Source organism: Saimiri boliviensis, chromosome 13 (assembly GCF_048565385.1).
Source record: "Saimiri boliviensis isolate mSaiBol1 chromosome 13, mSaiBol1.pri, whole genome shotgun sequence".
Lineage (NCBI taxonomy): Eukaryota > Metazoa > Chordata > Mammalia > Primates > Cebidae > Saimiri > Saimiri boliviensis.
Genome location: NC_133461.1, coordinates 43,016,148 through 43,039,284, shown reverse-complemented (window position 1 = coordinate 43,039,284; position 23,137 = coordinate 43,016,148). Strand labels below are relative to the sequence as shown.

Below are 23,137 nucleotides of genomic sequence, written 5' to 3'. Positions count from 1 at the left end.
GAAATAAACTGTAAAATTGGAAGCCACATCACCAAAAGTTTTATTTATGTGTTTATATATTTAGTTAAACTTTGCTCTTTAACCGAATACATGTTCAACTAAGCACTGTGCTATGCACTGGGGTTACAAAGATGAGTAAGATGTGTTTCTTGCTCTAAATAAGAGTGGGGATTGGGAGAGAAGCCAGTGGGAGTGCCAAGAAGGAGCACCTACACCAGACTGAAGGGCTGGTGGAAAACAGCTGCCACTTCACGGGGACTGTGTTCAGAGGAAAAGGGAAGGGTGGCCCACAGTCATGGCTTGGAATTCATAATCCATGAAGTATATTGCGAGTACATTGGGACTGCTGTTTTGGCTGCAGAGGCCATTCTTGTGTCTGCGCATTGTTCTAGATACTGAGAGTCTGTCGTGAGCTGAGCTCCAGATGGGTGAGGTCTTACCTGAAACCAGTGGTCTTTCTTTTTTCCACTTTGTAACATTATTAGTGATGCTAAGTGGATCACTTGCTTAAGGTGCTGACCCTCAGATCTCCTCATTGTAAGGGTGCATTTTCCCCTTTAGAGTAAATTACCTTGTGGAGTAACACATATAAATATCCTGTTTCCCAAAACCTTCTCACCTAAGGTTTACATGTCCAAGGATGGGCGCTTTCTGAATCAGTTATTAGTTATGGATGTTGCAAAACTGTGATTTATGTTCTAGTTCCAGCATTTCTTTTACACTTACTGGCTGCCAGTGTTCCTTAAAAAGGATTAAAAAATCTTTATATTCTTTTCTCTTCCTTCTCCTTCTCCCTGTCTTCCAGCCTGTCTCTCTCTCAGTCATTTTAAGCTAATAGATTTTTATTTATCCAGTGCATTACAGTAAAGGAAGCTATTTGTTGTTCTTTCTGATATTCAGACTGCCCCAAGGGTGACTAGTTGGGAGCCCCTTCATGCTCTTGAGCACATTAATCCTTGAGCACATCCTTGCTTTTTGACACAAGATATCCTAAGCTCAGTCTGAACATTTACTGCCCCATCCCTAGAATCAGCCATTTCTCAAGAAACCCTTTTATGGCAGAGTAACATTTAGAAACCAGGGTCTGGGCATCAGGAGTGCCCACTGCTATGAAGATGTCATTGCTTTTAGACACTTTAGTGGCTAAAGCTAAGAAACATGTTAAAAGAGAAAAAAAATACATTTGTATTGATATTTCTTCTAGGGTATTGTCATGTTGTAAGGTCTTTTCTTTGTTAGAAATTCAATTAGGGCGATACTTTTGAGTTTATTTTAAAACCTTTCCTCTTAAAAATCTTTAAAAATCCCTTTGTTTATTTTACTCTTACATCTCCAGAGGGAGAAGAGACAATAGCGTTAACCTCATGTTACTTGAGGAAAAAAACCAGCACTCACAAAGGTGAGATAACTTGCCCAAAACAACCATACTTTAACTGTGTGCACTCCTGCTGAATGTATTTGTACTCCTTCTGTATGGGAAGGGATCACTGGAGATATCTCTTACATGTTGTAGTAAGCTCCTTTCATATCATTTTCTATATATCTAAAACACATTTTTAATGTTGCCAGTATTTATCATTTATTCTGATTGCTTTCAGGTGCAGCTAAATCAAGTCCAGCAGCTAAACCAGGATCCACACCTTCTCGACCCTCATCAGCCAAAAGGGCTTCTTCCAGCGGCTCAGCATCCAGATCTGATAAAGATTTAGAAACGCAGGTCATACAACTTAATGAACAGGTAATGCATCAGCCCTGGCCATGCCTCTAGGAGCAGTAGCATGTAAGAAGTAGGGGGCCTAGGATTCCCTGTGACTGGGGTAAGGAAGAATCAGTGGTTTTAAGTAAGTAAGAATAAAAAGAATTGTTTGGGGAGACAAAAATCAGTAGCCCATGATGAATAAAAAGTGTTAGTCACAAATCTCAAAGCTGTGCATTAAGATGGGGCAGATGGCTCAGCATTGCTATAGACTCCAGGCCACCTTCCCCTGCCTGCTCCTCAGAGCTGTCATGAGCTCCAGGCTAGACCGTAGCCCATCCTGCCCACTTCTGGTCATTCTAGATAGTGCTGCACTAGGGTGAGTCTGTCTCCCTTTCCCTCCCTCCCTTTTTACTTTTGGCTTAAGTGTTAAAGGCTATGTCGGGGTTAGTCTGTCTCCCTCCCCTTCTCTTCTTTTTTCCCTCTTTCCCTCCTACCTTTCTTTCCTCAGCTTTTAGTAGTTGATCTCATTCTATATGAAAGATATTATGTTTAATGCTGGTAATATACTGGTAAAATAGATACCTTTCCTTCACTACAGATAGCAGTTGCACACAGTAGGTTATTACACAAGCAAAACAAAAAATCTGATACAGTGGCAGAAGTTTGGGAGCACCAAACCCAGTATTTGGGGGATCTGAAAGCCACAGTTGTATTTTAAGTAGAAGAGCTTTCCTTTTAATCTAATATTCCTCACAATTACAGTAAAGTCTGACTAGCTCCACTGTCTTTGTAATTTTCATTATAAAATCTTAGGTACATTTTCTAATATTAGCTCATCATTCCTAAGATTATATGTAGCTTAAAAGTAATAAAAGCAACGGGTAGTGTAGGGCCCATAGAGGAGAGCCTTTTATCCTGGCTACCCTGCCGCTATGAGAGGAGTCTTTACTCCGGGGCCCCAGGCTATTCCCAGCCACTCACTGGGCCAGTCGTGGTGATTAATCTTATTCTTGATGAGCCAGCAAGAGTTTAGAAACAGTTTTTATGATAATTGTATATTTGTAATCAAGACTCTAGTTTAATGTAGGCAGTTACTTAACTAGGGTGTTTCTTTACAATTATGATTACTTTATGGAAAAAGGTGTAAAAACTTAAGCCATCCAGCAGGTAGGACTTGGATTTGCAAACTGAAATGTTCTAATTACCTGCTGATTCTCAGTTTGAGCCTGGTTTCCAATAATGACTTCTTCTCAATTAAAAGACTGTAAGGACAGTCATAATGAGCCTTGGGCGACATGCCTCAGGCTCCAAGCAAATCAGAATAGACCTAAAGGCAGTGGGTCTATAATGCTTTGAACCTAAAGTTGGCCCTCCATGTCAGTGGGTGACCACATCTGTGGATTCAAGCAACCAAGTATTGCAAATATTCAAAATAAAAAATAGCAATACAAGCATAAGAAGTAATACAAATTAAAAACAATACAGCATAACAACTATTTACATTGTATTTGGTACTGTAAGTAACGTAGAGATAAGGTGTACAGGGGTAGGTCCATAGGTTATATGCAAATACGATGCCATCTCATATTGTCTTACATCAGGGACTTCAGCATCCATGGGGTTTCGTATCCAAAGGATGTCCTGGAATCAATTCCTCTCAGATACCAGGGCCCAACTGTAGAACTCTTTTTTCCTTAAGGAACCCAAATATTTTTGGTATCTTTCTTATCTGTGTTTCTTCATGACTCCTCCCTCTCTTTACTACCTACCACATCCAGGGTCCCACCCTCTGCAGCCCAAATTATAACCATATATTTGAGGTTCTCTCTCCCTGACAGCCTGACCCAGACAGCCCCACTCCTCTCCTTGGGGCTGGCTCTATGTTCTGGTTAGCTCTCCAGATCACACACAGAGCCCCATCCCCAGGGAACTCAGATCACTAAAATGCCTCCACTATACCATCGTACCATCCACAGTATCACTCAGAGAACCAAGTGAGAAGAGAGAGGAAGAGTCCAAAGCCACCGTCTTGTTATAATCCCTTTATTACTTTCAAAAGGCCTCCCTCCTCATTTCTGTACCCTGACTCCTTCACACCGAGGAGTGTGCCTGCCCTCAAAAAGAAGACACACCCTGAATTGTGAGTCCTTCAATCAGTATTACTGAACAGTTACTCTAGATTTATATCCATGGTTAACTGTTGCCGTTCCCTCCTTTTTCTGTCCTTGAAGCCAACAGGATGCCCCCCGAGCCTGCTAGGGGGCCCCACAGGCATCACCATGTTGGAACAAAGAACACTCGGGTGAGGAGAGGCTGAGGAGAGACCCTGATGCTGAAGGGTGAAGCGCAGTCATCATGGAAAAAGGGACAAGTGCCATAAACTTGGGGGATTCTCATTTGCTTGCCCTCCTGCCTTTTCTCAGGCAATTTCTCGTGATGCACAAAAGAAACACTACTGTGCTAAACCATTTCCATAATAGAAATGAATCAAAAGACATACAGGAGGAAAAGTCATAAAGAAAATAATTAGGGACTGTCTCTGGTTAGTGGGTTAGCCAACCCGAAGTGGGTTTGAGTCAGCGGATTAGCCACCTGGAAGTAGGTTGGTCACTGACCGCTGTGCTCAGGGAGCATGAGTGGGGCGGGGATAGTCAGTTAGTCTAGGCAGAAACCGTGGCCATCACTGAAACAGCAAGGTCTGCAGGAACCTGAAGTCTGTGGCCACACTGGGAGCAGCTGGGAGAATCATAAGAAGAGAGCTACTTACCCCATTCTAAGATCCATCTCCAGCATCTCCTTCATTGCTTCTGCATCTGCCACAACACAAGAGGGATGAGGCTGGCACTGGTCTTCATGAGTGGAACTATGAGAATGGAACTTTGCTTGCCAATTGACCTTTCATCATATAAGTTAACTAGTGTTGGTTTTTATAAGGGAGGGTTGGTAGTGGCAGCTATTGCCTAATGCATGTGGAATATCACTGAAACCTAATTTGCACTAAAAGCTTGTCTGGAGAAGTCTGAGCTATTTGCTTATTGTGCAGACCAAAGCCTTAGGGAGCCAGACAGATCAGTTTTCATGGGTTGGCTGTGTCCTTGCCTGGGACAGGGGGCTGGGGAGTGGTGGCAGATCTAAACTGCCACAGAGCCATCTGCTGGCACCAGTGAAGGGTTGAGGTGGAGTCTGTGTCCAAACCTGGGGAGGGTTTCTTTTTGCAGAAAAGGATTTCTAGAATAAGAGTTTCTTTTTTCTGGAATTTAAGCTGGTCACCTTCAGGTTTTTTAACATCTTACAAATGTGCAAGCTATAGTAGTAATAGAAACGAGTTAAAAGTTAGCAAACTGGTTCTCCAACTGCTTTGCAAGCGGCCACATGGGGGCGTCAGTGAGGGTAACCCTGAGTCTACAGAAGGGGTATGGTTTGCCAGGTGCACAGGAAGAGGATGGACACTGCCTGGGCTCAATGTGTGTTTGAGTAAGTCAGTAATTCCAGTTGGATAAAGCATGCACAAAGGCCCAGAATTATTAGAAAGAGAGAGGAGGAAATTCTGCATTCCAAATGAAATTTCTTGGAATTCTGTTAAGGGTGATTTTTAAGATAATGACAGATTTTACATAAGAAGGACCATGAAAGACTTAATTTACCACCTGAAGCATATGTCCTACATAAAAATAAATGAACAGAGGGTTTAAATACATGGGTATCCTCAGAGACCAGGATCGGAGTAATAGTTTGGGCCTGAGATTAGCTGCTGCGCCTATAGGACTATGGTAGACTGAGATTTGAAACCAGATCTAGTCACGCCCCCATCAGGGTTTCTTTAGCTCCGGTGTCCAAGTTCGTGGATCCTCTTTTGACCACTGCCTCCTCCCTTCACTTGCACTATTCTGTAGCCACCCTGAGAAGCTGCTCAACCCTGGAAACTCTGTGAACCAAGATCAAGGGGAAGAAAGAAGGAATGAGGGCTACTGTGGGGAGGGCATAGGCCTTCCTTGCCCTCCTGCCTTCGCAGTGATGTACCCAAAGCCCAAACTGGAGAAATCAAGACAGATCCACTCGGCCAGCCTTTCGGTCTCAGCCAGTTTTCCTTGTGTTGCCAAGCCCCAGTTTCTCACTGGAGAGTTTTTGTCTAATGTGGCCTGGTATCATTTGTAAAAGGGTCCAGAGCTAAGGGCAGCTTCTGATGCAAGTGATCTAAAGGAAGGAGAGTCCTCAACATAAATCTAAATAGCCGTGGTTACAGCCTTTCTCTTCTGTTTCTCCTTCGTCCTCCCATTCACCATTTCCTGCAGAAGATTAACAAGTGTGTCAGTCTGTTCAGGCCACTAAAGCAGAGTACCATAGACTGGGTGGCTTATAAACAACAGAAATTTACTTCTCACAATTCTGGAGACTAGGAAGTCCAAGATCAAGGCGCCAGCAGATTCAGTGTCTGATTGAGGCCCTATTCTTCGGAGATGGTGCCTTCTCACTGTCTTCACATGCTTGAAGGATGAATGAACTCACTTGGGCCTCTTTTATCAGGACACTCATCCTATTCATAAGGGCTCTTCCCTCATGACAGCCACCTTCCAAAGGCACCATCTCCTAATACCAACACCTTGGGTGTTAGGATTTCAACATACGCATTATGAGGGGATACACACTTCCAGATCATAGTAACAAGTTAAAAGAAAGATGGATTCCAGCCTATGTTAGCAGGAGGTGAAAGCTCACTCCCAGCCTGCGTGGAACCACACAGCAGAAAGACAACTCTCCCTGGTTAATAAACACTCAGTTGGCTGAAGGGAATGACTAGAGTACTGTGGAGAACTGGGTGTTTGGGCCCAGTGTCAGGCTACAGACAACAGCCCTGTTGTCCTTCTCTCAGACTTACACATTGGTTATTTCTGCTCGCGCTCTCTCACGCTCGCTCTCTCACGGGCTCTCTCTCTCTCTCTCCCCACTTCTTCCCCCCTCCCTCCCTCCCTCCCTCCCTCCCTCCTCTCTCTCTCTCTCTCTCTCTCTCTGTGTGTGTGTGTGTGTGTGTGTGTGTGTGTGTGTGTGTGTGTGTGTATGGGTGTGTGTTTTGGGTTTTATTCACAGGAATTGCTGGTCACTTCTTATACTATATTTTGGGTGTTTTTTTTTCCTTCACTCTCACTCCCTTGCAGGTACATTCACTAAAACTTGCCCTTGAAGGCGTGGAAAAGGAAAGGGATTTCTACTTTGGGAAGTTGAGAGAGATCGAGCTACTCTGCCAAGAACATGGGCAGGAAAATGATGACCTCGTGCAGCGGCTAATGGACATCCTGTATGCTTCAGACGAACACGTAAGTGTGAGGAGCCTGTGACTCCTGTGTTCTAAAATGACTCTTGTGGTCAAAGAGCAGTGGATCGGCACACCTTAGAATACTTCACTGGGACCTCAATGAGAATTACCACTCAGCGGAGTGCACTTGATAGTCCCTAAGGAATAAGCAACATTATCATCATGATCCATTGACCCATGCCTGTGGGACATGCAGTCATAAATTAATCTGGGAAGAGACAGGTGGGGTGGGGAAGGCTTTGACAGAAAAATACGCTTATGCAGCCAAACTCCAAGTGGTCTGCAGCTCTCTGAGCCAATGAGCAGTAAGAATGTGCAGACGGATTCTTCCTTCTTCATTGCAGATTCAGAGTGTAGTCAAAGGAAAAAATAATCTAGATGCCGTTCCCATCCCCAGAAGCCCCATAACTGACTGTTTTTATTTCATAGCTGGTTATCTTGGTTACTCACTGCCAGGACAGATCAGAGCTGTGGGACAGCCACATGCACGCCTCCTTTATGGGGAGGACCTGCCACCAGAGTTGCTGCTCACAGGCGCTGACGGAGACTCCGGATGTGGCTGTGTCAGAGTGATGAACAGCAGATGTGGGAAAAGGGAGGAATAAGAATCTGGGAAGCAAGGGAAGAAGGGGCAGGATGAACGGCAGAGACCGAGGCAAGGCACCCCAGGTCTGCCAGAGCCAGGAAGGAGAGGCTTGGTAGCCAGAGGCTGGGGTCGGAGCCCAACGGGGCTTCACCTTCCACTGAGCCAAGTTGAGGGGCTGGGGTGTCCAGCTTCTCTTATGCCAGGCTGATGCTGGTGGAAGCGTGCCAGTCTTTGAGCCGGAGGCCTGTGATATTCTGAGGGCCTCCAGTGGAGTTTATGTGTTGATACTTCCACAGGACATAGCAAGCCATCATCAAGTTTACTCTTGTATTCCAGCTGAATCCCAGGCAAATGTTTGCTCCATTTATGTCTCAAAATCCTAGCAGTGAAATTTTCCTATAAGGCACTGTGTCTGCAGTTTGGGAGCTCTCTACCACTTTTTTAAAATTTTTTCCAGATATTTTGGGTTAAATTATTTCTTGGTTATCAATAGCTCAGAATGTAGATTTTGAAGCCCTGAGAATCCACCTGGTTTCCATGATAGCTTTATGAAATATGGTTCTCAGTATTTTCAGATCTGACAGAAGAAACCAGAGACTGATTTGTAGTGTGTCTGGAGCTGCCACAGTGTCGCATATATGATGTCCTGTGTGTACAGAGTGCTTGCCGTCTGTAAGAACTGGATGGACTATGGTTATTCTCTTCACAAGCTTGTCTGAGGCTAAGTTAGCTGAGGTCTGCACAGCACCGTGAGGCTGAGCGAATGGCGCTGCTGTCTGCGATAACGCCTGCTGGTGGGAATAAGGCCAGCATGCAGGATTGAATCTTCTTCCCAGCCCTGCACTTCAAACAGGGGGAAACCCAGGGTCTAACCTCATGCCAGATTTTGTCCCAAGAGGGAGTCCATATGCAGGAGCACTGTCGGACAGTGAGCTCCAAATGAAGTGTTGGAGATGTCTGCCGAATTCCCAGCTAAGGATAGGTGGACAGCCTCAGGCAAGAGCTCTTGCATCCTAGGTGTGATTTCCAGGGGGTCTTCCTAGATGACCATACTCAGCTTCCCTTCTACCATGCCCATCACCACCCGACCCCCCACACACATAGATCCCAGCACCACCTTGCTGCCATCTGGATTCAGAGAGCCATTTCTGCAGTGTATGTGCAACTAAAATGCAGGCACCCCAAGAAGTAACACTTTAAGGCCCCATCATTCATTAAGACTGAATAATAAGTTTAGCTCAGACACCTGGGTTGGGGTTTGAGGTCGAAGGGCCTAGGGCTTGATCTCCATTAGCTTATTAGCTCCTATAATTCTCTAGAGAATCCTATTAGGTAGCTCTTGTTGTCATCCCATTGTACAGATGAGGGAAACTAAGGCAGCAAAGAGGTTAAATAACTTTCCAAAGTCAAGGAGTAGAATAATTTGCATTTGAACCCTGAAATCTGAATCCTGAGTTCATATTCTCCCTTTTCCAACTCTGAGCCACCTTTTAAATGGTTTTATGACAGTCATAATGGCTAATACCCATTGAGCATTTAGCATGTGCTAAGGATTGTATTCATGTCCTACCTAGATTTCTGACCTTAACCACATCCCTATGAGGTGAGTAGTTACTTACCTACATTTTACAGATGAAATTACTCACCCAATGACTCATGGTTAACAAGCTCTATCACTAGGATTTGAACCCTATCTAACTTAGAGGCTAAAGGTTGTATCTAACTTGGAGGCTAAAACCATAAGGACTGTGTTATTACCTCCCTCGGAGTATCAGTTACCATGGAGCAGGGAGAAAAAGAACTCAGTACCAGTTGAGGAAAGCCTCAAGGTTGACTGTCTACTTGACAGACTTCAGTTGAACACGCCATGTGTGTGAAGAAGAAAGTTTCCAAATTTTTACCTGAGTTTTCTCTAAATAACTCCCCTTATCTCATTTTGTTGATTTTCACCTTCAAAAGCCTAGTCATGGCCTCTTTTTCTGGGCATTCATCTGATATTAAATCAGCATTCACATAAAACTTCAATTTTCTTCTAGCCAGTTTGTAACTTTTTTAAACCTACTTTGTTGTTGTATCTCTGGCACTGTGGTGACACCATCAAATAGATTTAAGGGAAGGAAGAGAGAGGGAAAGAGACAGAAGCATTGCCCTGTAGGTATATGCTGAGGAGCGTCCAAAATGCAAGAAGAGAATTACTTAAAGTAACTAGGCAGTTGAATCTGGCAGAGAAAACAGCCTTAACATAAATTACATGTGTGGGTTACCAGAGCAAGATATTCAAATACAGTTGCTGGCTTAATTTTTCTAGTTCCAGGATATTTTTATTGCAACTTTGTGTCTGTAAATCTCCAGAAGAGACACATCAGGAGTTTTCTACAGAAAGTAAGTCGTTTGATCTGGAATATGCCAGGTGTCCTTGTTTGGAATGTGACACGACCCATTTTTTTAAACCTTGGTTTTTATACAAAAAGAAAAGTGGGCCTGGACACCTTGCTGGCTGTTTTCCATATCCTGTGCACGCATGACTCTGCTGAGAGGCTCAGGAGCAGCTAGATACTCTCCTTCCTGCCCCCCAGCACTCCACCTCCCAGAGGTCCCAGAAATCATCCTAGATATCTTATTTTCATTTCTCCCTGAGAATATGGAATCCAGTTTCTTTGGAACCACCCAGAAGCACATAGCCAGCCCTACACTGGGGCAGGGAGCCTTCCTAAAGCTGTACCCTTGCCCACCTTTCCCTGTGTCTGTGGTCTGGAAAAGCATCCATTTTGAAAAAAGAAAAAAATGTGCTTAGTGGTTACAATGCTGCCACACACCACCGCCGCCAGCTCTGGTAATCCTGCTTTTGCCCCGCTGTGCTTTCCTGACATTGTGTCCTGTTTTCTGGCATCCCCACAGTTAGGTGATGGGTAGATTTGCACCCATGTGCAGGGATGACGTGCATGGCGTCTTGGGGGAAGTGCCAGCACGTGGTTCATGATGCTGTTGGTACAGCTGTGTGTACAGAGCTGGGATGGCACAGATGCCTGGCTGTCTGCCTCTCCCAGAGCCCTCCTGGAAAGAGGATGCCAGGTTGTAGCACCTGCTGTTCAGCTAAACATAGATGGATGTGCTTTGCTTTGACATTTGAGGTAGGAGTATTTGTTAGGGAGATCTCTATGACTGGTCTCTGATTCTTATATTTAAGCCATCCCAGAATATGATGTATAGAAGATGTGAAAATCCAGGTGGGAGTTTTGAGTGAGAAATCAACAGAGGTGGGTCAATTCCCAGTTGTAGAAAGCTAATGGAAGTTTCCAGAGCAGATACTTATTACGATACTTAACTTGAGTCCTCAGGAGTCTGGGCTGAGGCATTGGCTACCTGCTTCCTGTGGATTCTGTCAGCTGAAGGGCACCAGCTTATGAACAGTACTTGCTTCCTGTGGAGACAGGCTGTGCTTCTGTCACTGGAGGGCTTCTGTCACTGGGCTATAGAAAAAGACCCAACCCCACCTCAGAAGAGCTCCCACTCCCAGTAAGGGAGACAGACAGGGACATGACTAACTGGAATATGTGTCATATGATGACTAATGTGAGAAGAGACATAAATAAACTTGCGTAGGGAGCAGATAAAAGCAGCCTGGAGGACCACGCAGAGACTTCACAGTGAAGGTGGCATTTGTGTTGGATGTTCAAGGGTGACTGAGAACATCAGCAGCTATAGAGCTAAGGTAGGGAGAAACAGCATGAACAAAGCAGACAAGAAAGACCAGCAGCCATGGCTGGCATGGGGACAGGAGATAAGGCCGCAGGGTGCTGCCTCCCACAGCCAGGAAGCCAGCGGCTGTCGGAGCTTCCTAATGGGCCTTCCTCCCTCCTCTGCCCCATTTTCCTCCCACAGTGGCTAAAAGCCTTCGTCAATACCATCTCCCAGTTTGCCTCTCTATCTAATGATTATAAGAAAACTAAATAATGATAGTTTTCTTACAGTCATTTGCAGCTAAACAGAAAGATGTGAATAGATATGCACGTATTAGAATTATTAAGTGATGCCCTGGTGCATTAGTCTCATATTTGGTATAGGTTTTGCCTGGCCTCCTATTTAGACATGGGTTTAAGTGCTTCATTCTCGTATAAGGCATAGAAAAAGACTGTTTATTCCTGTGAGCCCGCAGTAGCATTGTGTGGGCTGTGAGCTCTCAGTTGTGATTTGTAACATCTCTGAATTACAGATGTGTTTTGCCAGACTCTCAGACTGCCTTGACTTGCACGCCAAGCATGAGCAATCCATTGATAAATTGGGAGCTTTGCTGGTATTTCCCAGTGCAAGTTGTCTGGGGTGCACAGTCCCTGCAGATGCATGACATCACAGAGGGGTCCTGTGACTGAGACTTCAGCTGGGTGTGCCTGAGGAGCAGCAGCCCTGGGCATCTGGAAGCCTCAGAGCCATAGACAGAGCCAGCAAACCTGCTGCCCTGTTGGATGTGTTTGGAAGGAGGCCTAGCCTAGTGGCTTCCTGGCCCTCTAGCTTGTTACAAGCTCAACAATTACTTGAATCTAGGTCTTTCAACTTTAACTCCATTAGCCCACAATAAACTCCCAATTGTGACATAAGCAAACGAGAATTTCTGCAAAATGTAAAACAGATCCTCATTTCTGAGATCTTCTTTTCGGCAGTCTAACATGCACAGAAACAATTGCGTGAAGAAAAGCATACTTTAGACCAGCTGAAGTTTGAGCAGTACAATTTGGAAGACACCACACTCACGTTCAAGGGTTAGGATGCTGAATAAAACGACATAACTCACCCATGGGGGGCTCAGAGCCCAGCTGGAGAGACAGATGTGTAGCCACCCAGCAAGAACACACACGGGACTGTGGCACACTCTCCCACCGAAGCAGAAACCGAGGATAGAAGCTTGGAGAGGGAAGCTATTAACTCGAGGTGCAGGCAGTGAGAGAGGCTTCAGGGAGGGGTAGCTTTCTCATAATTTAGAGGAGCATGTGGCAGAACAGACAGCTAGAGTTCCCAGTCCCCCATTCCTGTCAAACTCCCATGAATGTTAGTTTCATTCTCCCCTGGATGAGAGGAGAGCACTAGCTTAGGAAGGCCAGTAACTGTTTCCTGTCCTTCGCTGGCCCAGCAAGAAGTTCTCTCCTGCTCTCCTGAGTACGTATGGACTCACTGTCGGTGAGGCACTGACTCTGAGCTGAGAGGACCAACCTCATGTGTGCCAGGCAGAGGGCAAAGCAGCATGCAGAGGCAGTGCCAAGAACACAGCTGCCGTGACACCCAAGGGTATGGGGTCCATCTGGCAGAAGGGGAGTAAAGAGGGGATCAGGGCTCTTAGAGCTCCCTGAGGTCAAAAAGCACCTGCAATTAAGGAATTCAGGAATGCGAGGGTCAGGAAGACACCTGATGTGATAAGAGAAAGCAAGAGATTGGGCCTAACATTCCAGAGGTGGATCCAGTTCTAGGTGAAGACAAGGGGTGGTTATGGAGTGGGGACAGCTCCATTTACTGAATAAGGGGCCTGTCGGCACAGTAAGAGACAATGCTAAATTTTATCCCAAGTTTTCAACACAGTGTCACTTTCTACTGTTGGTTCACAGAAAGGGTTACTTTTTTTTTTTTTTTTTGAGATAGAGTCTCGCTGTGTCGCCCAGGCTGGAGTGCAGTGGTACCATCTCAGCTCACTGCAACCTCTGCCTCCTGGGTTCAAGCGATTCCCCTGCCTCAGCCTCCCGACTAGCTGGGACTACAGGCACACACCACCACTCCCAGCTAATTTTTTGTATTTTAGTAGAGACGGGGTTTCACCGTGTTGGCCAGGATGGTCTTGATCTCCTGACCTTGTGATCCACCTGCCTTGGCCTCCCAAAGTGCATTACTGGCATGAGCCACTGTGCCCAGCCAGAAAGGGTTACTTTAAAAAAAAAAATTACTTGGACTTCTAGAATATTTCCAGAATTTTCCCACTAAGAAATAATAATCAAAGCTCACATTTATATTTACCATGTACCAAACACTCTGCTAGGCACTTTACGTATTTTAACTCATTAACTTCTCTGTTGGATTTGAGGAGTCCTTTGATTCATTGATTAATGAAATACATTGAAAATGCTTCTACATGGATCCTTTTGTTTTCTTTTTTTTTGAGACGGAGTTTTGCTCTTGTTACCCAGGCTGGAGTGCAATGGCACAATCTTGGTTCACCGCAACCTCCGCCTCCTGGGTTCAGGCGATTCTCCTGCCTCAGCCTCCTGAGTAGCTGGGATTACAGGCATGTGCCACCATGCCCAGCTAATTTTTTGTATTTTTAGTGGAGACGGGGTTTCACCGTGTTGACCAGGATGGTCTCGATCTCTTGACCTCGTGATCCACCCGCCTCGGCCTCCCAAAGTGCTGGGATTACAGGCTTGAGCCACCACGCCTGGCCTACATGGATACTCTTAACCCCAGCTTTACAGATGAGGAAACTGGGGCCCAGAGCAGTTAAGTTCTAGGCCCAAACACACACGCCCTATAAATAACAGAGCTGGGGTGTGAACTTGTGTCCATGTTGTAACCTTGACATTCTACTTACTGCCTCTCAGAAAATAAGTGGCTTGTGACCTTGGGTGATAGTCTGATAGTCTCAATCATTCATTCTTGAGTCCACTGTGACTTGTTCCTCTCAACACAACACGGATTGAGTCTCACATAGGAAAGAGGTGGCATGGAGAGTCCTATCCCTGACTTCAGTAACCTCAACATCCAGTGGGTGGGGCCAAAAGGGTCAAAACAGGATTCCAAATCAGTGTCACAGAGGAAGAAAACAAGTGCTGCGGAGAAGAGAGAAAGAATTCTGGCTCAGTGATCTGGGGAGATGATCGGCCATATTTGAATAGGCTAAGGATGGGTTTGTCCTAAGCTCCAGGGAAGAAGGGCCCGACAGACGGGGCAGGCTTGGGCAGTTCAGTGCTCAGGAGTCAGTGTGCCGGGTCCTGTATGTCCCTGCACATGCTCCAGATGGCATCACAGAAGCTGTGCACCCTTGCTGAGGGAAGAGGGAACTTTGATTGGCCATGCCCCCTCAGCTTGGGTAATAAAAAGCCAATTGTTTTGTGTGAGGTCAGAAAATGAATGAATGTGCACATATGGCTGACTGAGGCTAGTGCTCCCTGGAGTTGATGTTCATAATGTGCTTCATTGGGTTAGACAAAGACTGTGTATTCCTAAATAGTGGGAAGAACAACTCACCTATCTGACTCTCAGTTGATAAACATAAGGTAAGCCAGGAGGGCCCCAAGCAGTCTAAGTAGATATCCCAAAGTCCTTGAGCTAAAGCTCCTGAGCTCCCTGGTTGGGAGGGGCCTTCTTGACTGGGGCAGCCCATGAAATGTGGCTGCTGTCTTTTCTTTAGCCTGGGAACCTCTTGCACTGCTGCTCTGGTATCTAAGCCTACATCAGATGAGTAATAAATCAAATGGTCTCGTTCAGGCAGAAGAATGACAGCAAGGAAGGGACTAGGAAATGGAGCAAAAGCCCACATCCCTATCCATTAGTGCAGGAGTGACACCCCCCCACAACATGCCATGCAGGCCAGGAGTGCTGCTTTTCATATTACAGCAGCTTTATTCATGGTTGTCATGATGCTCTTGGGTCATTGTGTTTGGTTTACTCTTTTACAAAGATTAGTAAAGTATGTCATGTGTTCTATGAAGATTTCCTTCCAAAACAGAACAGTTGGGTGCCTAAAGCCTTATGACTGTGCTTTCTGGAATGATCTGTTCTTTGATCATATGGGGAAGCTAAGGCGCCCTTGCGTGTGTGTTGGCCACCTGAAGCTGGGAGACATTTGCATGGCGAGTTGTGCCTAACTAAGCCTGGTGCTCTCCACAGCCTTGAGATGCCATGCTGGCAGTGGCAGTGGGCTGGGACGCCACAGGGCCCCATTCCCAGTCAATTATCTCAGCTGAAACTTCTCCCCTGCCCACAGGAGGGCCACACAGAAGAGCCGGAAGCAGAGGAGCAAGCCCACGAACAGCAGCCCCCGCAGCAGGAAGAGTACTGACCCGCCTCGGCTGCTCTTGACACTTCCATTGTGCGTGGGAACGTTTCTTTTAGAGAATTGGAACATGTGTGGCCCCAAGCTCAACAGAAAGCAGTTGTTCCCAATCTGCTGTTCCCATCAGCACCATTGCATACGCCAGCCATTGCGCTTGGTTACCATTTTCTTTGCCAAGGTGTATTAGCGGATGGCCCTCTGGCCGCCTACCCGAGAGATTGTAGGGTCACATACGTCCAACTTCACAACTTGGCTGCTTGAGATTGGTTCCGCTCTTTTCTTCATTTCTTTCCAGAACAACTCTTTCCCACCCCAACACCACTGCCACCACCCCTCTTTTTATCCTGGTGTGAAACAATGGTAATTTGATATATGGTATTTATATTGGCATTTTTCAACCCAGTGTCACTAGATGTCACACACATTTGTGGTGCTTTGATGTTTGCAAGTCTAACCTCTGAACATAAATTTGGTCAAATAATTGGAACAAAGGGAAACAGATACTTGATACGAAAGCCATAATGACGGTGACTTGTGTCATGGGAGAAAACATAAGGTCAGTTTCTCCCTCTACTCACAATACTAAAGGGAAAAAATGGATTCAAAGCTAGGATTTCAGGGCCCAGCAGTGTTCTTCCATTAGCATGTTAGGCAACTACACAGTATGTTGTTAGTTTTGAAAGACATTCACTCAAGGAAAACACCATCTCAACTCTGCCCTCTCACCACGTCCCTTACTCCTCGTGCCCCCCCATTTCCCGGGTTATGCCATTTTCTTTCCCAGGGTCCTCTTTGGTGGGCAGCCACTCTCCCCAAGATGTCGTCATCAGTTTTCTGCAGTCCAAAGAGGGTCTGAGTAGGTACCTGTCTTCCTGCCTCATCCCTCCTCTCTTTGTGTAGGTTTCAGCCACACAACTCTCATTCACACTAGGGGACCCCTACTAAAGGGTAACTTCAGGTGTGCAGCCCTGAGCTCCAGGGCTCTGCACCATCCCACACACTTGCTGGAAGGCTGGAAGTGAAGACCTTATTAATAGAAGCATAATTGCAAGGGAGAATCGTGGTTCTGCAGTCTGGTGCAGACACTGGAATAACAGCACAGGAAAATCTGTCACTCCCAGTATCTTCTAGAATAAGGAATTTTCCCTTTTTAACACAAGGGCCCTCCTTGTCATTGACCTTAGCTAAACCATGGCAATTCATAAATAGAGGAAACGTTAATGAATTAAAAACATTCCTTATTTTTTTAACTAATATTTGCACATTTTCTTAGTCTCTTTCCAAGTTCTTGCCTCTTTTTTTTCTTTATTTTTATTTTTTCCTTTGACAGATGATATCCCTTCCTGGATCATTCATTTCACCTTGGTTTCTAACTTTAGATTTACTTTCACTTGTTATTTGACTTAGCAGGTGCAACGAAAACAAGAAATAAATGTGCCCACCCCACTTTACGCTTAACTGAAAAGCTTAAAATAAATTTTTGAATTATATATCATAAAGCTTTGAAATTTCTTTATTGATGAAATATGAATTCTAAATTCTAGCATTGAAGCTTTTCACCAAAAGAAGCCTCTCCAAAATAAATCTTTTGCAGCAAAGTGATATTTATTGAGTTATATGGAAAAGATGGCTTGTATTTTTGAGATTATTACAACACACTGTGCAGAATTGGACAGATGTTTCATGGTGTTTGGTTTCCCTTTCTTCTCTCTCCTGCTCACTCTGCATTATAGCAGCAGCTTATTTCTCTAAGGCTAGACAGCCTGGCTCTCAGCAGTGACATCCTCCCACACCTGGTCACAAGTAGTAGTGGCCGTGCTATTATACAGCATTATGCTTAACAGCATGTTGCTCTTCTGAGCCTGTTGTACTCACTGATTTCCCTTTTTTTTAAGAAAAAAAAAATAGCTCCTGTAAAAGGTCACAGTAACTCCTTGCAGCTGATACTGCAGTGGTTCCTAGGGCCATTCTTCGTCTGCTCTGAATCAATTCATCCACCGAGCATTGGGTATGACGTCTCACTCATACCCAGTGCTTGGTGGATCGTGACCAAACTCCTGTCATGTGGATGCACGTGAATGGGTAGCAGGGAGTCAGGATCCTCTTCTCCAGCAACCCTTTACTGCTGTATAACTTGCATAAGCCTCCCTGGTGGCTCTTGCTGGAACCACTCCATTGCCCTCCAGCTCCCCAGCCTTCTCAGTAATAAACATGCTGGCCAGATCTCTTAGCCTGCAAAGAACTTTCTCCAGTCACCATAGTCCATTCTCCTTCCTGAAGGCTTCGGGCAGACTATTCGTTTATTTAAAGAAGAGCTATACATTCTTTCTGGCCCCGTCTTAAACGTCTTCTGTTGTGCTGCACCCCAGGTAATGTCTCAGATGCTTTGGGGAATCTTCAACAGTTGAATTTGAGTCAATCCTCTTAGGCTGTACTTCCAGCCTGTGTGCAAACCCCCACTCATTTCCCATGGATGGTGGAACCCCATCATTCTTTAATCTCGGCATTCACGGCATGCTTTCCTTGGCAGCCCCTGGTCACATGTCATTAGGCTGGGCAGGAAGCATCCGTGGGTGTGTGCTCTGCTTCTCCCTCTCAGGAAGCCCAGTTTCATCCTTAGTCGCCCCTCATGCCCGCTGTTGGCTGGTTATAGCACTTCCACTGCTACTGTCAGATAGGAAGTGATCGAAGCAGGGGGCAAAGAGAAAGCCCATGTATGTTCTAAGCAGAAAAGCAGGAAAAAAAAAAAGGAAAGAAAGAAAAATACCTGTTGACCTGAGAGAAGTAAATTCCAGAAGGGAACCAAGAACACTTCCCTTCCCTGGTGAGTATTTCCATTATTCCGTTAAGGTTTAATATGCATTCAGATTACTTTTACTAAATAGTACACCACAAAGCTTTTGTTATATATTAAATGTAAACTGAAAGGAATGTAAACATATGTATTGTTAATTATAAATATAGATAAGTAATGACATAATAGATGAAAAAGTCTTATTCAGATGTATCACATTCATTTTACATTACCCACCTATTGTCGCATGGTAGAATAGTTTTTTGTCTCTGAATATGTGAATAACTTGACTTGCGTTGATCTTTTTACATATTTAATAAAAAAAAGTATATGTTAAAATCTGCCTGGAGTTACAGATTCTTAAATTTTTATGGTGAAGCTTCCCTTTTTACTAAGCAAGCAAATAGGAATAGATTTGTGTGGATTTACTTGTTATTATTATCTACACAGGGGTTGTCTGTTTTTATTGCTGGCAAATGTAGTTAACAAGAGTTACAGATTCATATTTGATATCAAATGTAGCAGCTATAATATCTTTTAAAAATTTTACCAACCAAAAAACAAAGAGAAAACATTCCCTTGGGAAGCATTCCACTTGCAAGCCAACAGAATCTTCGCCCCTGCAGGTCCAGCATACTCCATCCGGACGAGACAGCGCTGGGCAAATAGGGAACTGTGGGAGAAGCAGGTAGATGTTTCTAAGTAAAGCTTTGTGGCAGAATGACCTGCTTGGCAAAAGCCCTTTGAATAGGTAGTTTTCGCCACCTTGTTTGTTGACTTTAAACGGTGATGATTTATCGACATAAACTATAACCTCCCACAATTTTTAACAGGTGCAGGAATAGGTGAAAAGAGAAGTGTATTTCAGCTGGCCCAGTAATCACCTGTGGAGACTGCAGAACAGGTCACAATGAGATGCGGACTTTACCCTGGAGCCTACAGGTTAATGAGCCTCATACCCTTTTCACCCTGAAGAGTGCCAGCCTTCCCTATGCTGCTTCCAAGCACCACCTAGAGGCCAGTTTGGTTTCTCTACTGTCCTTTGGCCACTATTTTCCAGTCATTTGCCTTTAAGCACATTTCTATTAAAAGAAGTGGGAAAATAACAGAAGGCAAAGATGTTACCCCTCTTCTCCATCTACGTTCATTTCCTCCCAAGGTACACTTGTGACAGAAGTTTGTGAGCCATTACCTGAAATCTCATGCTCAACGCACATGTGTGTTTCCCGTTTAATCCACGAATTCTGGGGCTGTAAACACTTGATCTTACACTTAGACATTTGTGCACAAAAATACATGTGATTCATCTTTAAATGTACACTGGCTGACTCTAGTAAATCTGTCCCTGATGGTACAAAGGTGGTGAAATAACAGCTTGTTCCATATCATGAAATCTGACAGCATCTCTAAAAATTTGTTGCTTCTGGTATTATGGATAGGCTCAAGTCGAGACACCCCAAAAACAGTTATTGGAATTCCACTGAATTTGAGTTATAAAATGCCAGTTTTCCTCTAAAACACACACATACACAACTTTGTTTCTGACTTGTTTTACTCCTTTTAACTGCTAGAACACAGCTATGATCATTAATTAAGGCTGCTATCACTAGTAAATAACTTTTACTGACCCAGTTTCTCAGCACTGAGGCAATGTTGCCAAACAGCCGAAGTGATGGATAAGAACATCTCCCTGGATGTCTAATATCTCCTGTCTTGCTGAACTAGGAACTCATAAAAGATGTTTTCCATTCATTAGAGAAGCTCTGGCTTTATTTGCCTAAAGGAAAGCAAAGCCAAGGAGAAAATCCACTGATCCCTGGAGGACCCCCATGTGGCACAGGGACTTTGGATCACAAGACTGCCCCAAGGGCAGATCCCCCAAGTCTGAGCTGGACCCCATATCTTGTGTAGATGAGGCATACACAGAAGGTGCATTTGCTGAGGCTGCGCTTCTGTTTTGGGTTTACAAATGTAATCAAAATGGAAGGCGGAGCTGAAGTTAATTTGTTGGATGCCTTTTTCTCTCAATTCACTGGAAAAAAAATTAACTTTGTAGCTTTCAAGTTTTAATTTCTAAAACAGGTTTCTTGTGGTATTTTGCAACTTTTATCATCAAGCCTGGGGATACATTGTTTTTAAAAAGTAATGATGTATTAATGCACCCTTGAATTTACGATTCTCACTAGGAAACTAGCCCCAGAACTAAAGGTGTTCTTTTCTAGAGAATAAAAATGTTAAGTGCGTTTCCTTCTGTGGTGCTAACATCCCTCATATTTTTATACTATGGTATTTCTTTAGGTCTTAAAGGTTATCCATATAAAATAAAAATTTTTTCAGATATGTTTAGTAAAATGTTTTTGTCAAATCTGACAGCTTAAATGAAATTTGGAAATTAAAAAATAATGAAAAGATCTCATAAATATGTTGAGAATTTTATTCTGATCCAATTCACAGCTTACTACTAGGATGCTGTCTTCTAATCTGATATATTTATTATGCAGATGAAACATGAACTCCTAATGGAACAGTATTTTTCCAGCTTGAAAAATCTTTTCGAAAAAGACCACAGAATACCAGGCTAAATTTAGTCTCTTATAGGCTACGCTACGTCAAGATAGGCTCAGAGGCCATCCTGTCTTGCAAACAAAGACATTGTCCAGTAACCCAAGCTTAAAAAAAAAAAAAAAGGTGGAGAAGGAAAATGTGAATTTTACCCCAGAACATTTTTTTTTATGTTTCACTTTAAGTTCTGGGATACATGTGCAGAATGTGCAGGTTTGTTACATAAGTATACATGTGCCATGGTGATGTGCTGCACCTACCAACTCATCAGCTAGGTTTTAAGCCCTGCATGCATTAGGTATTTGTCCTAATGATCTCCCTCCCATTTGACCCCCACTCCCCAACAGGCCCCAGTGTATGTTGTTTCCCTCCCTGTGTCCATGTGTTCTCATTGTTCAGCTCCCAATTATTAGTGAGAACATGTGCTTGGCTTTCTGTTCCTGTGTTAGTTTGCTCAGGATGATCACTTCCAGCTTCATCCATGGCCCTGCAAAAGGCATTATCTCATTTCTTTTTTATGGCTGCATAATATTCCATGGCAGATATGTACCACATTTTCTTTATCCATTTTCATTCATTGGTTCCATGTTTCTGCTGTTGTGAATAGCGCTGGAGTAAACATACATGTGCATGTGTCTTTAGAGCAGAATGATTTACATTCCTTTGGGTATATACCCAGCAATGGGATTGCTGAATCAAATGGTGTTTTCGGTTCTAGACCCCCGAGGAATCACCACAGTATCCTGCACAATAGTTGAACTAATCTACATCCCCACCAGCAGTGCAAAAGCATTCCTATTTCTCTACAGCCTTGCCAGCCATCTGTTCTTTCTTGACTTTTTAATAATCACCATTCTGACTGGTGTGAGATGATATATCCTTGCAGATTTGATTTGCATTTCTCTAAGGATCGGTGATGATGAGCTTTTTTTCATGTTTGTTGGCCAAATAAATGTCTTCTTTTGAGAAGTATCTGTTCATATCCTTTGCCCATTTTTTTGTTTGTCTGTTTGTTTTTCTGAGACAGAGTTTCACTCTTGTGGCCCAGGCTGGAATGTAATCTCAGCTTACAGCAACCTCCACCTCCCAGGTTCAAGCGATTCTCCTGCCTCAGCCTCCTGAGTAGCTGGAAGTATAGGCACGTGCCACCATGCCTGGCTAATTTTTGTATTTTTAGTAGAGACAGGGTTTCACTTTGTTGGTCAGTCTGGTCTGGAACTGACCTCAGGTGATCCTCTGGCCTCAGCCTTCCAAAGTGCTAGGATTACTTTTTGATGGTTTTTTTTTCCCTTGTAAATTTAAGTTCCTTGTAGATTCAGATATTAGACCTGTGTCAGATGAGTAGATTATGAAAATTTTCTCCCATTCTATAGGTTGCCTGTTCATTCTGATGCTCTAGTTTCTTTTGCTGTACAGAAGCTCTTTAGTGTAATTAGATCTCATCGTCAATTTTGGCTTTAATTGCAAGTGCTTTTGGTGTTTTTGTCATGAAGTCTTTGCCCACGCCTATGTCCTGAATAGTATTGCCTAGGTTTTCTTCTAGGGTTTTTTTTTTTTGGAAAGAAAGAAGGAGAAAGAAAAACGGGGAGCGAGAACAGAATTCTTGCTCTATTGCCCAGGCTGGAGTGCAATCTTAAAAAGGTATTAAAAACCTCTTTTATGCCAATAATTGTACTTAACAGAGACAGGAAGGAATAAGGGAAGAAAATAACAAACAAGCAGCCAACCAATATTTCATTTAAGTCTGTGAGATGCTATGCAAATACTGAAGAGTGATTTACTTCCAATTATGTAGTCACTTTCAGAATAGGTGATACTGAGAAAAATGTATGTTCTGTAGACCTGGGGTGGAGAATTATATAAATGTTCCCTGAGTTTACTTATTCCAGGTCTAAATTCAAATCATAGATGTCCCTATTAATTTTCTATCTGATTGATCCATTGAATATTAACAATGTGATGTCAAAATCTCCCACTATTGTTGTGCGGGAGTCCAAATCTCTTCACAAATCAGTAAGAACTTGTCTTATGTATCTGGGTACTCCTGTATTGGATATGTATGTATTTATGATCATTAATTCCTGTTGTTGCATGATCCTTTTACCATTATATGTCCTTCTTTGTTTCTTTTGGTCTTCGTTACTATTAAAGTC

General features: G+C 43.9%; 1 protein-coding gene across 4 annotated transcripts in view; it reads left to right on the top strand.

The window, feature by feature from the left end:
- The window catches only part of MAPRE2 (microtubule associated protein RP/EB family member 2), a 167,377-nt gene extending 148,612 nt beyond the window's left edge, over positions 1-18,765 (top strand). For all 4 annotated transcript variants that reach the window (XM_074383625.1, XM_074383624.1, XM_003924737.4 and 1 more), the window contains 3 exons: positions 1,599-1,738; positions 6,853-7,011; positions 15,560-18,765. In XM_074383625.1, coding sequence (XP_074239726.1) covers positions 1,599-1,738; positions 6,853-7,011; positions 15,560-15,634 — 374 coding nt within the window. In that variant the 3' untranslated portion in view covers positions 15,635-18,765. The remainder of the gene's footprint in view (positions 1-1,598; positions 1,739-6,852; positions 7,012-15,559) is intronic.
- Positions 18,766-23,137: the final 4,372 nt, after the last annotated feature.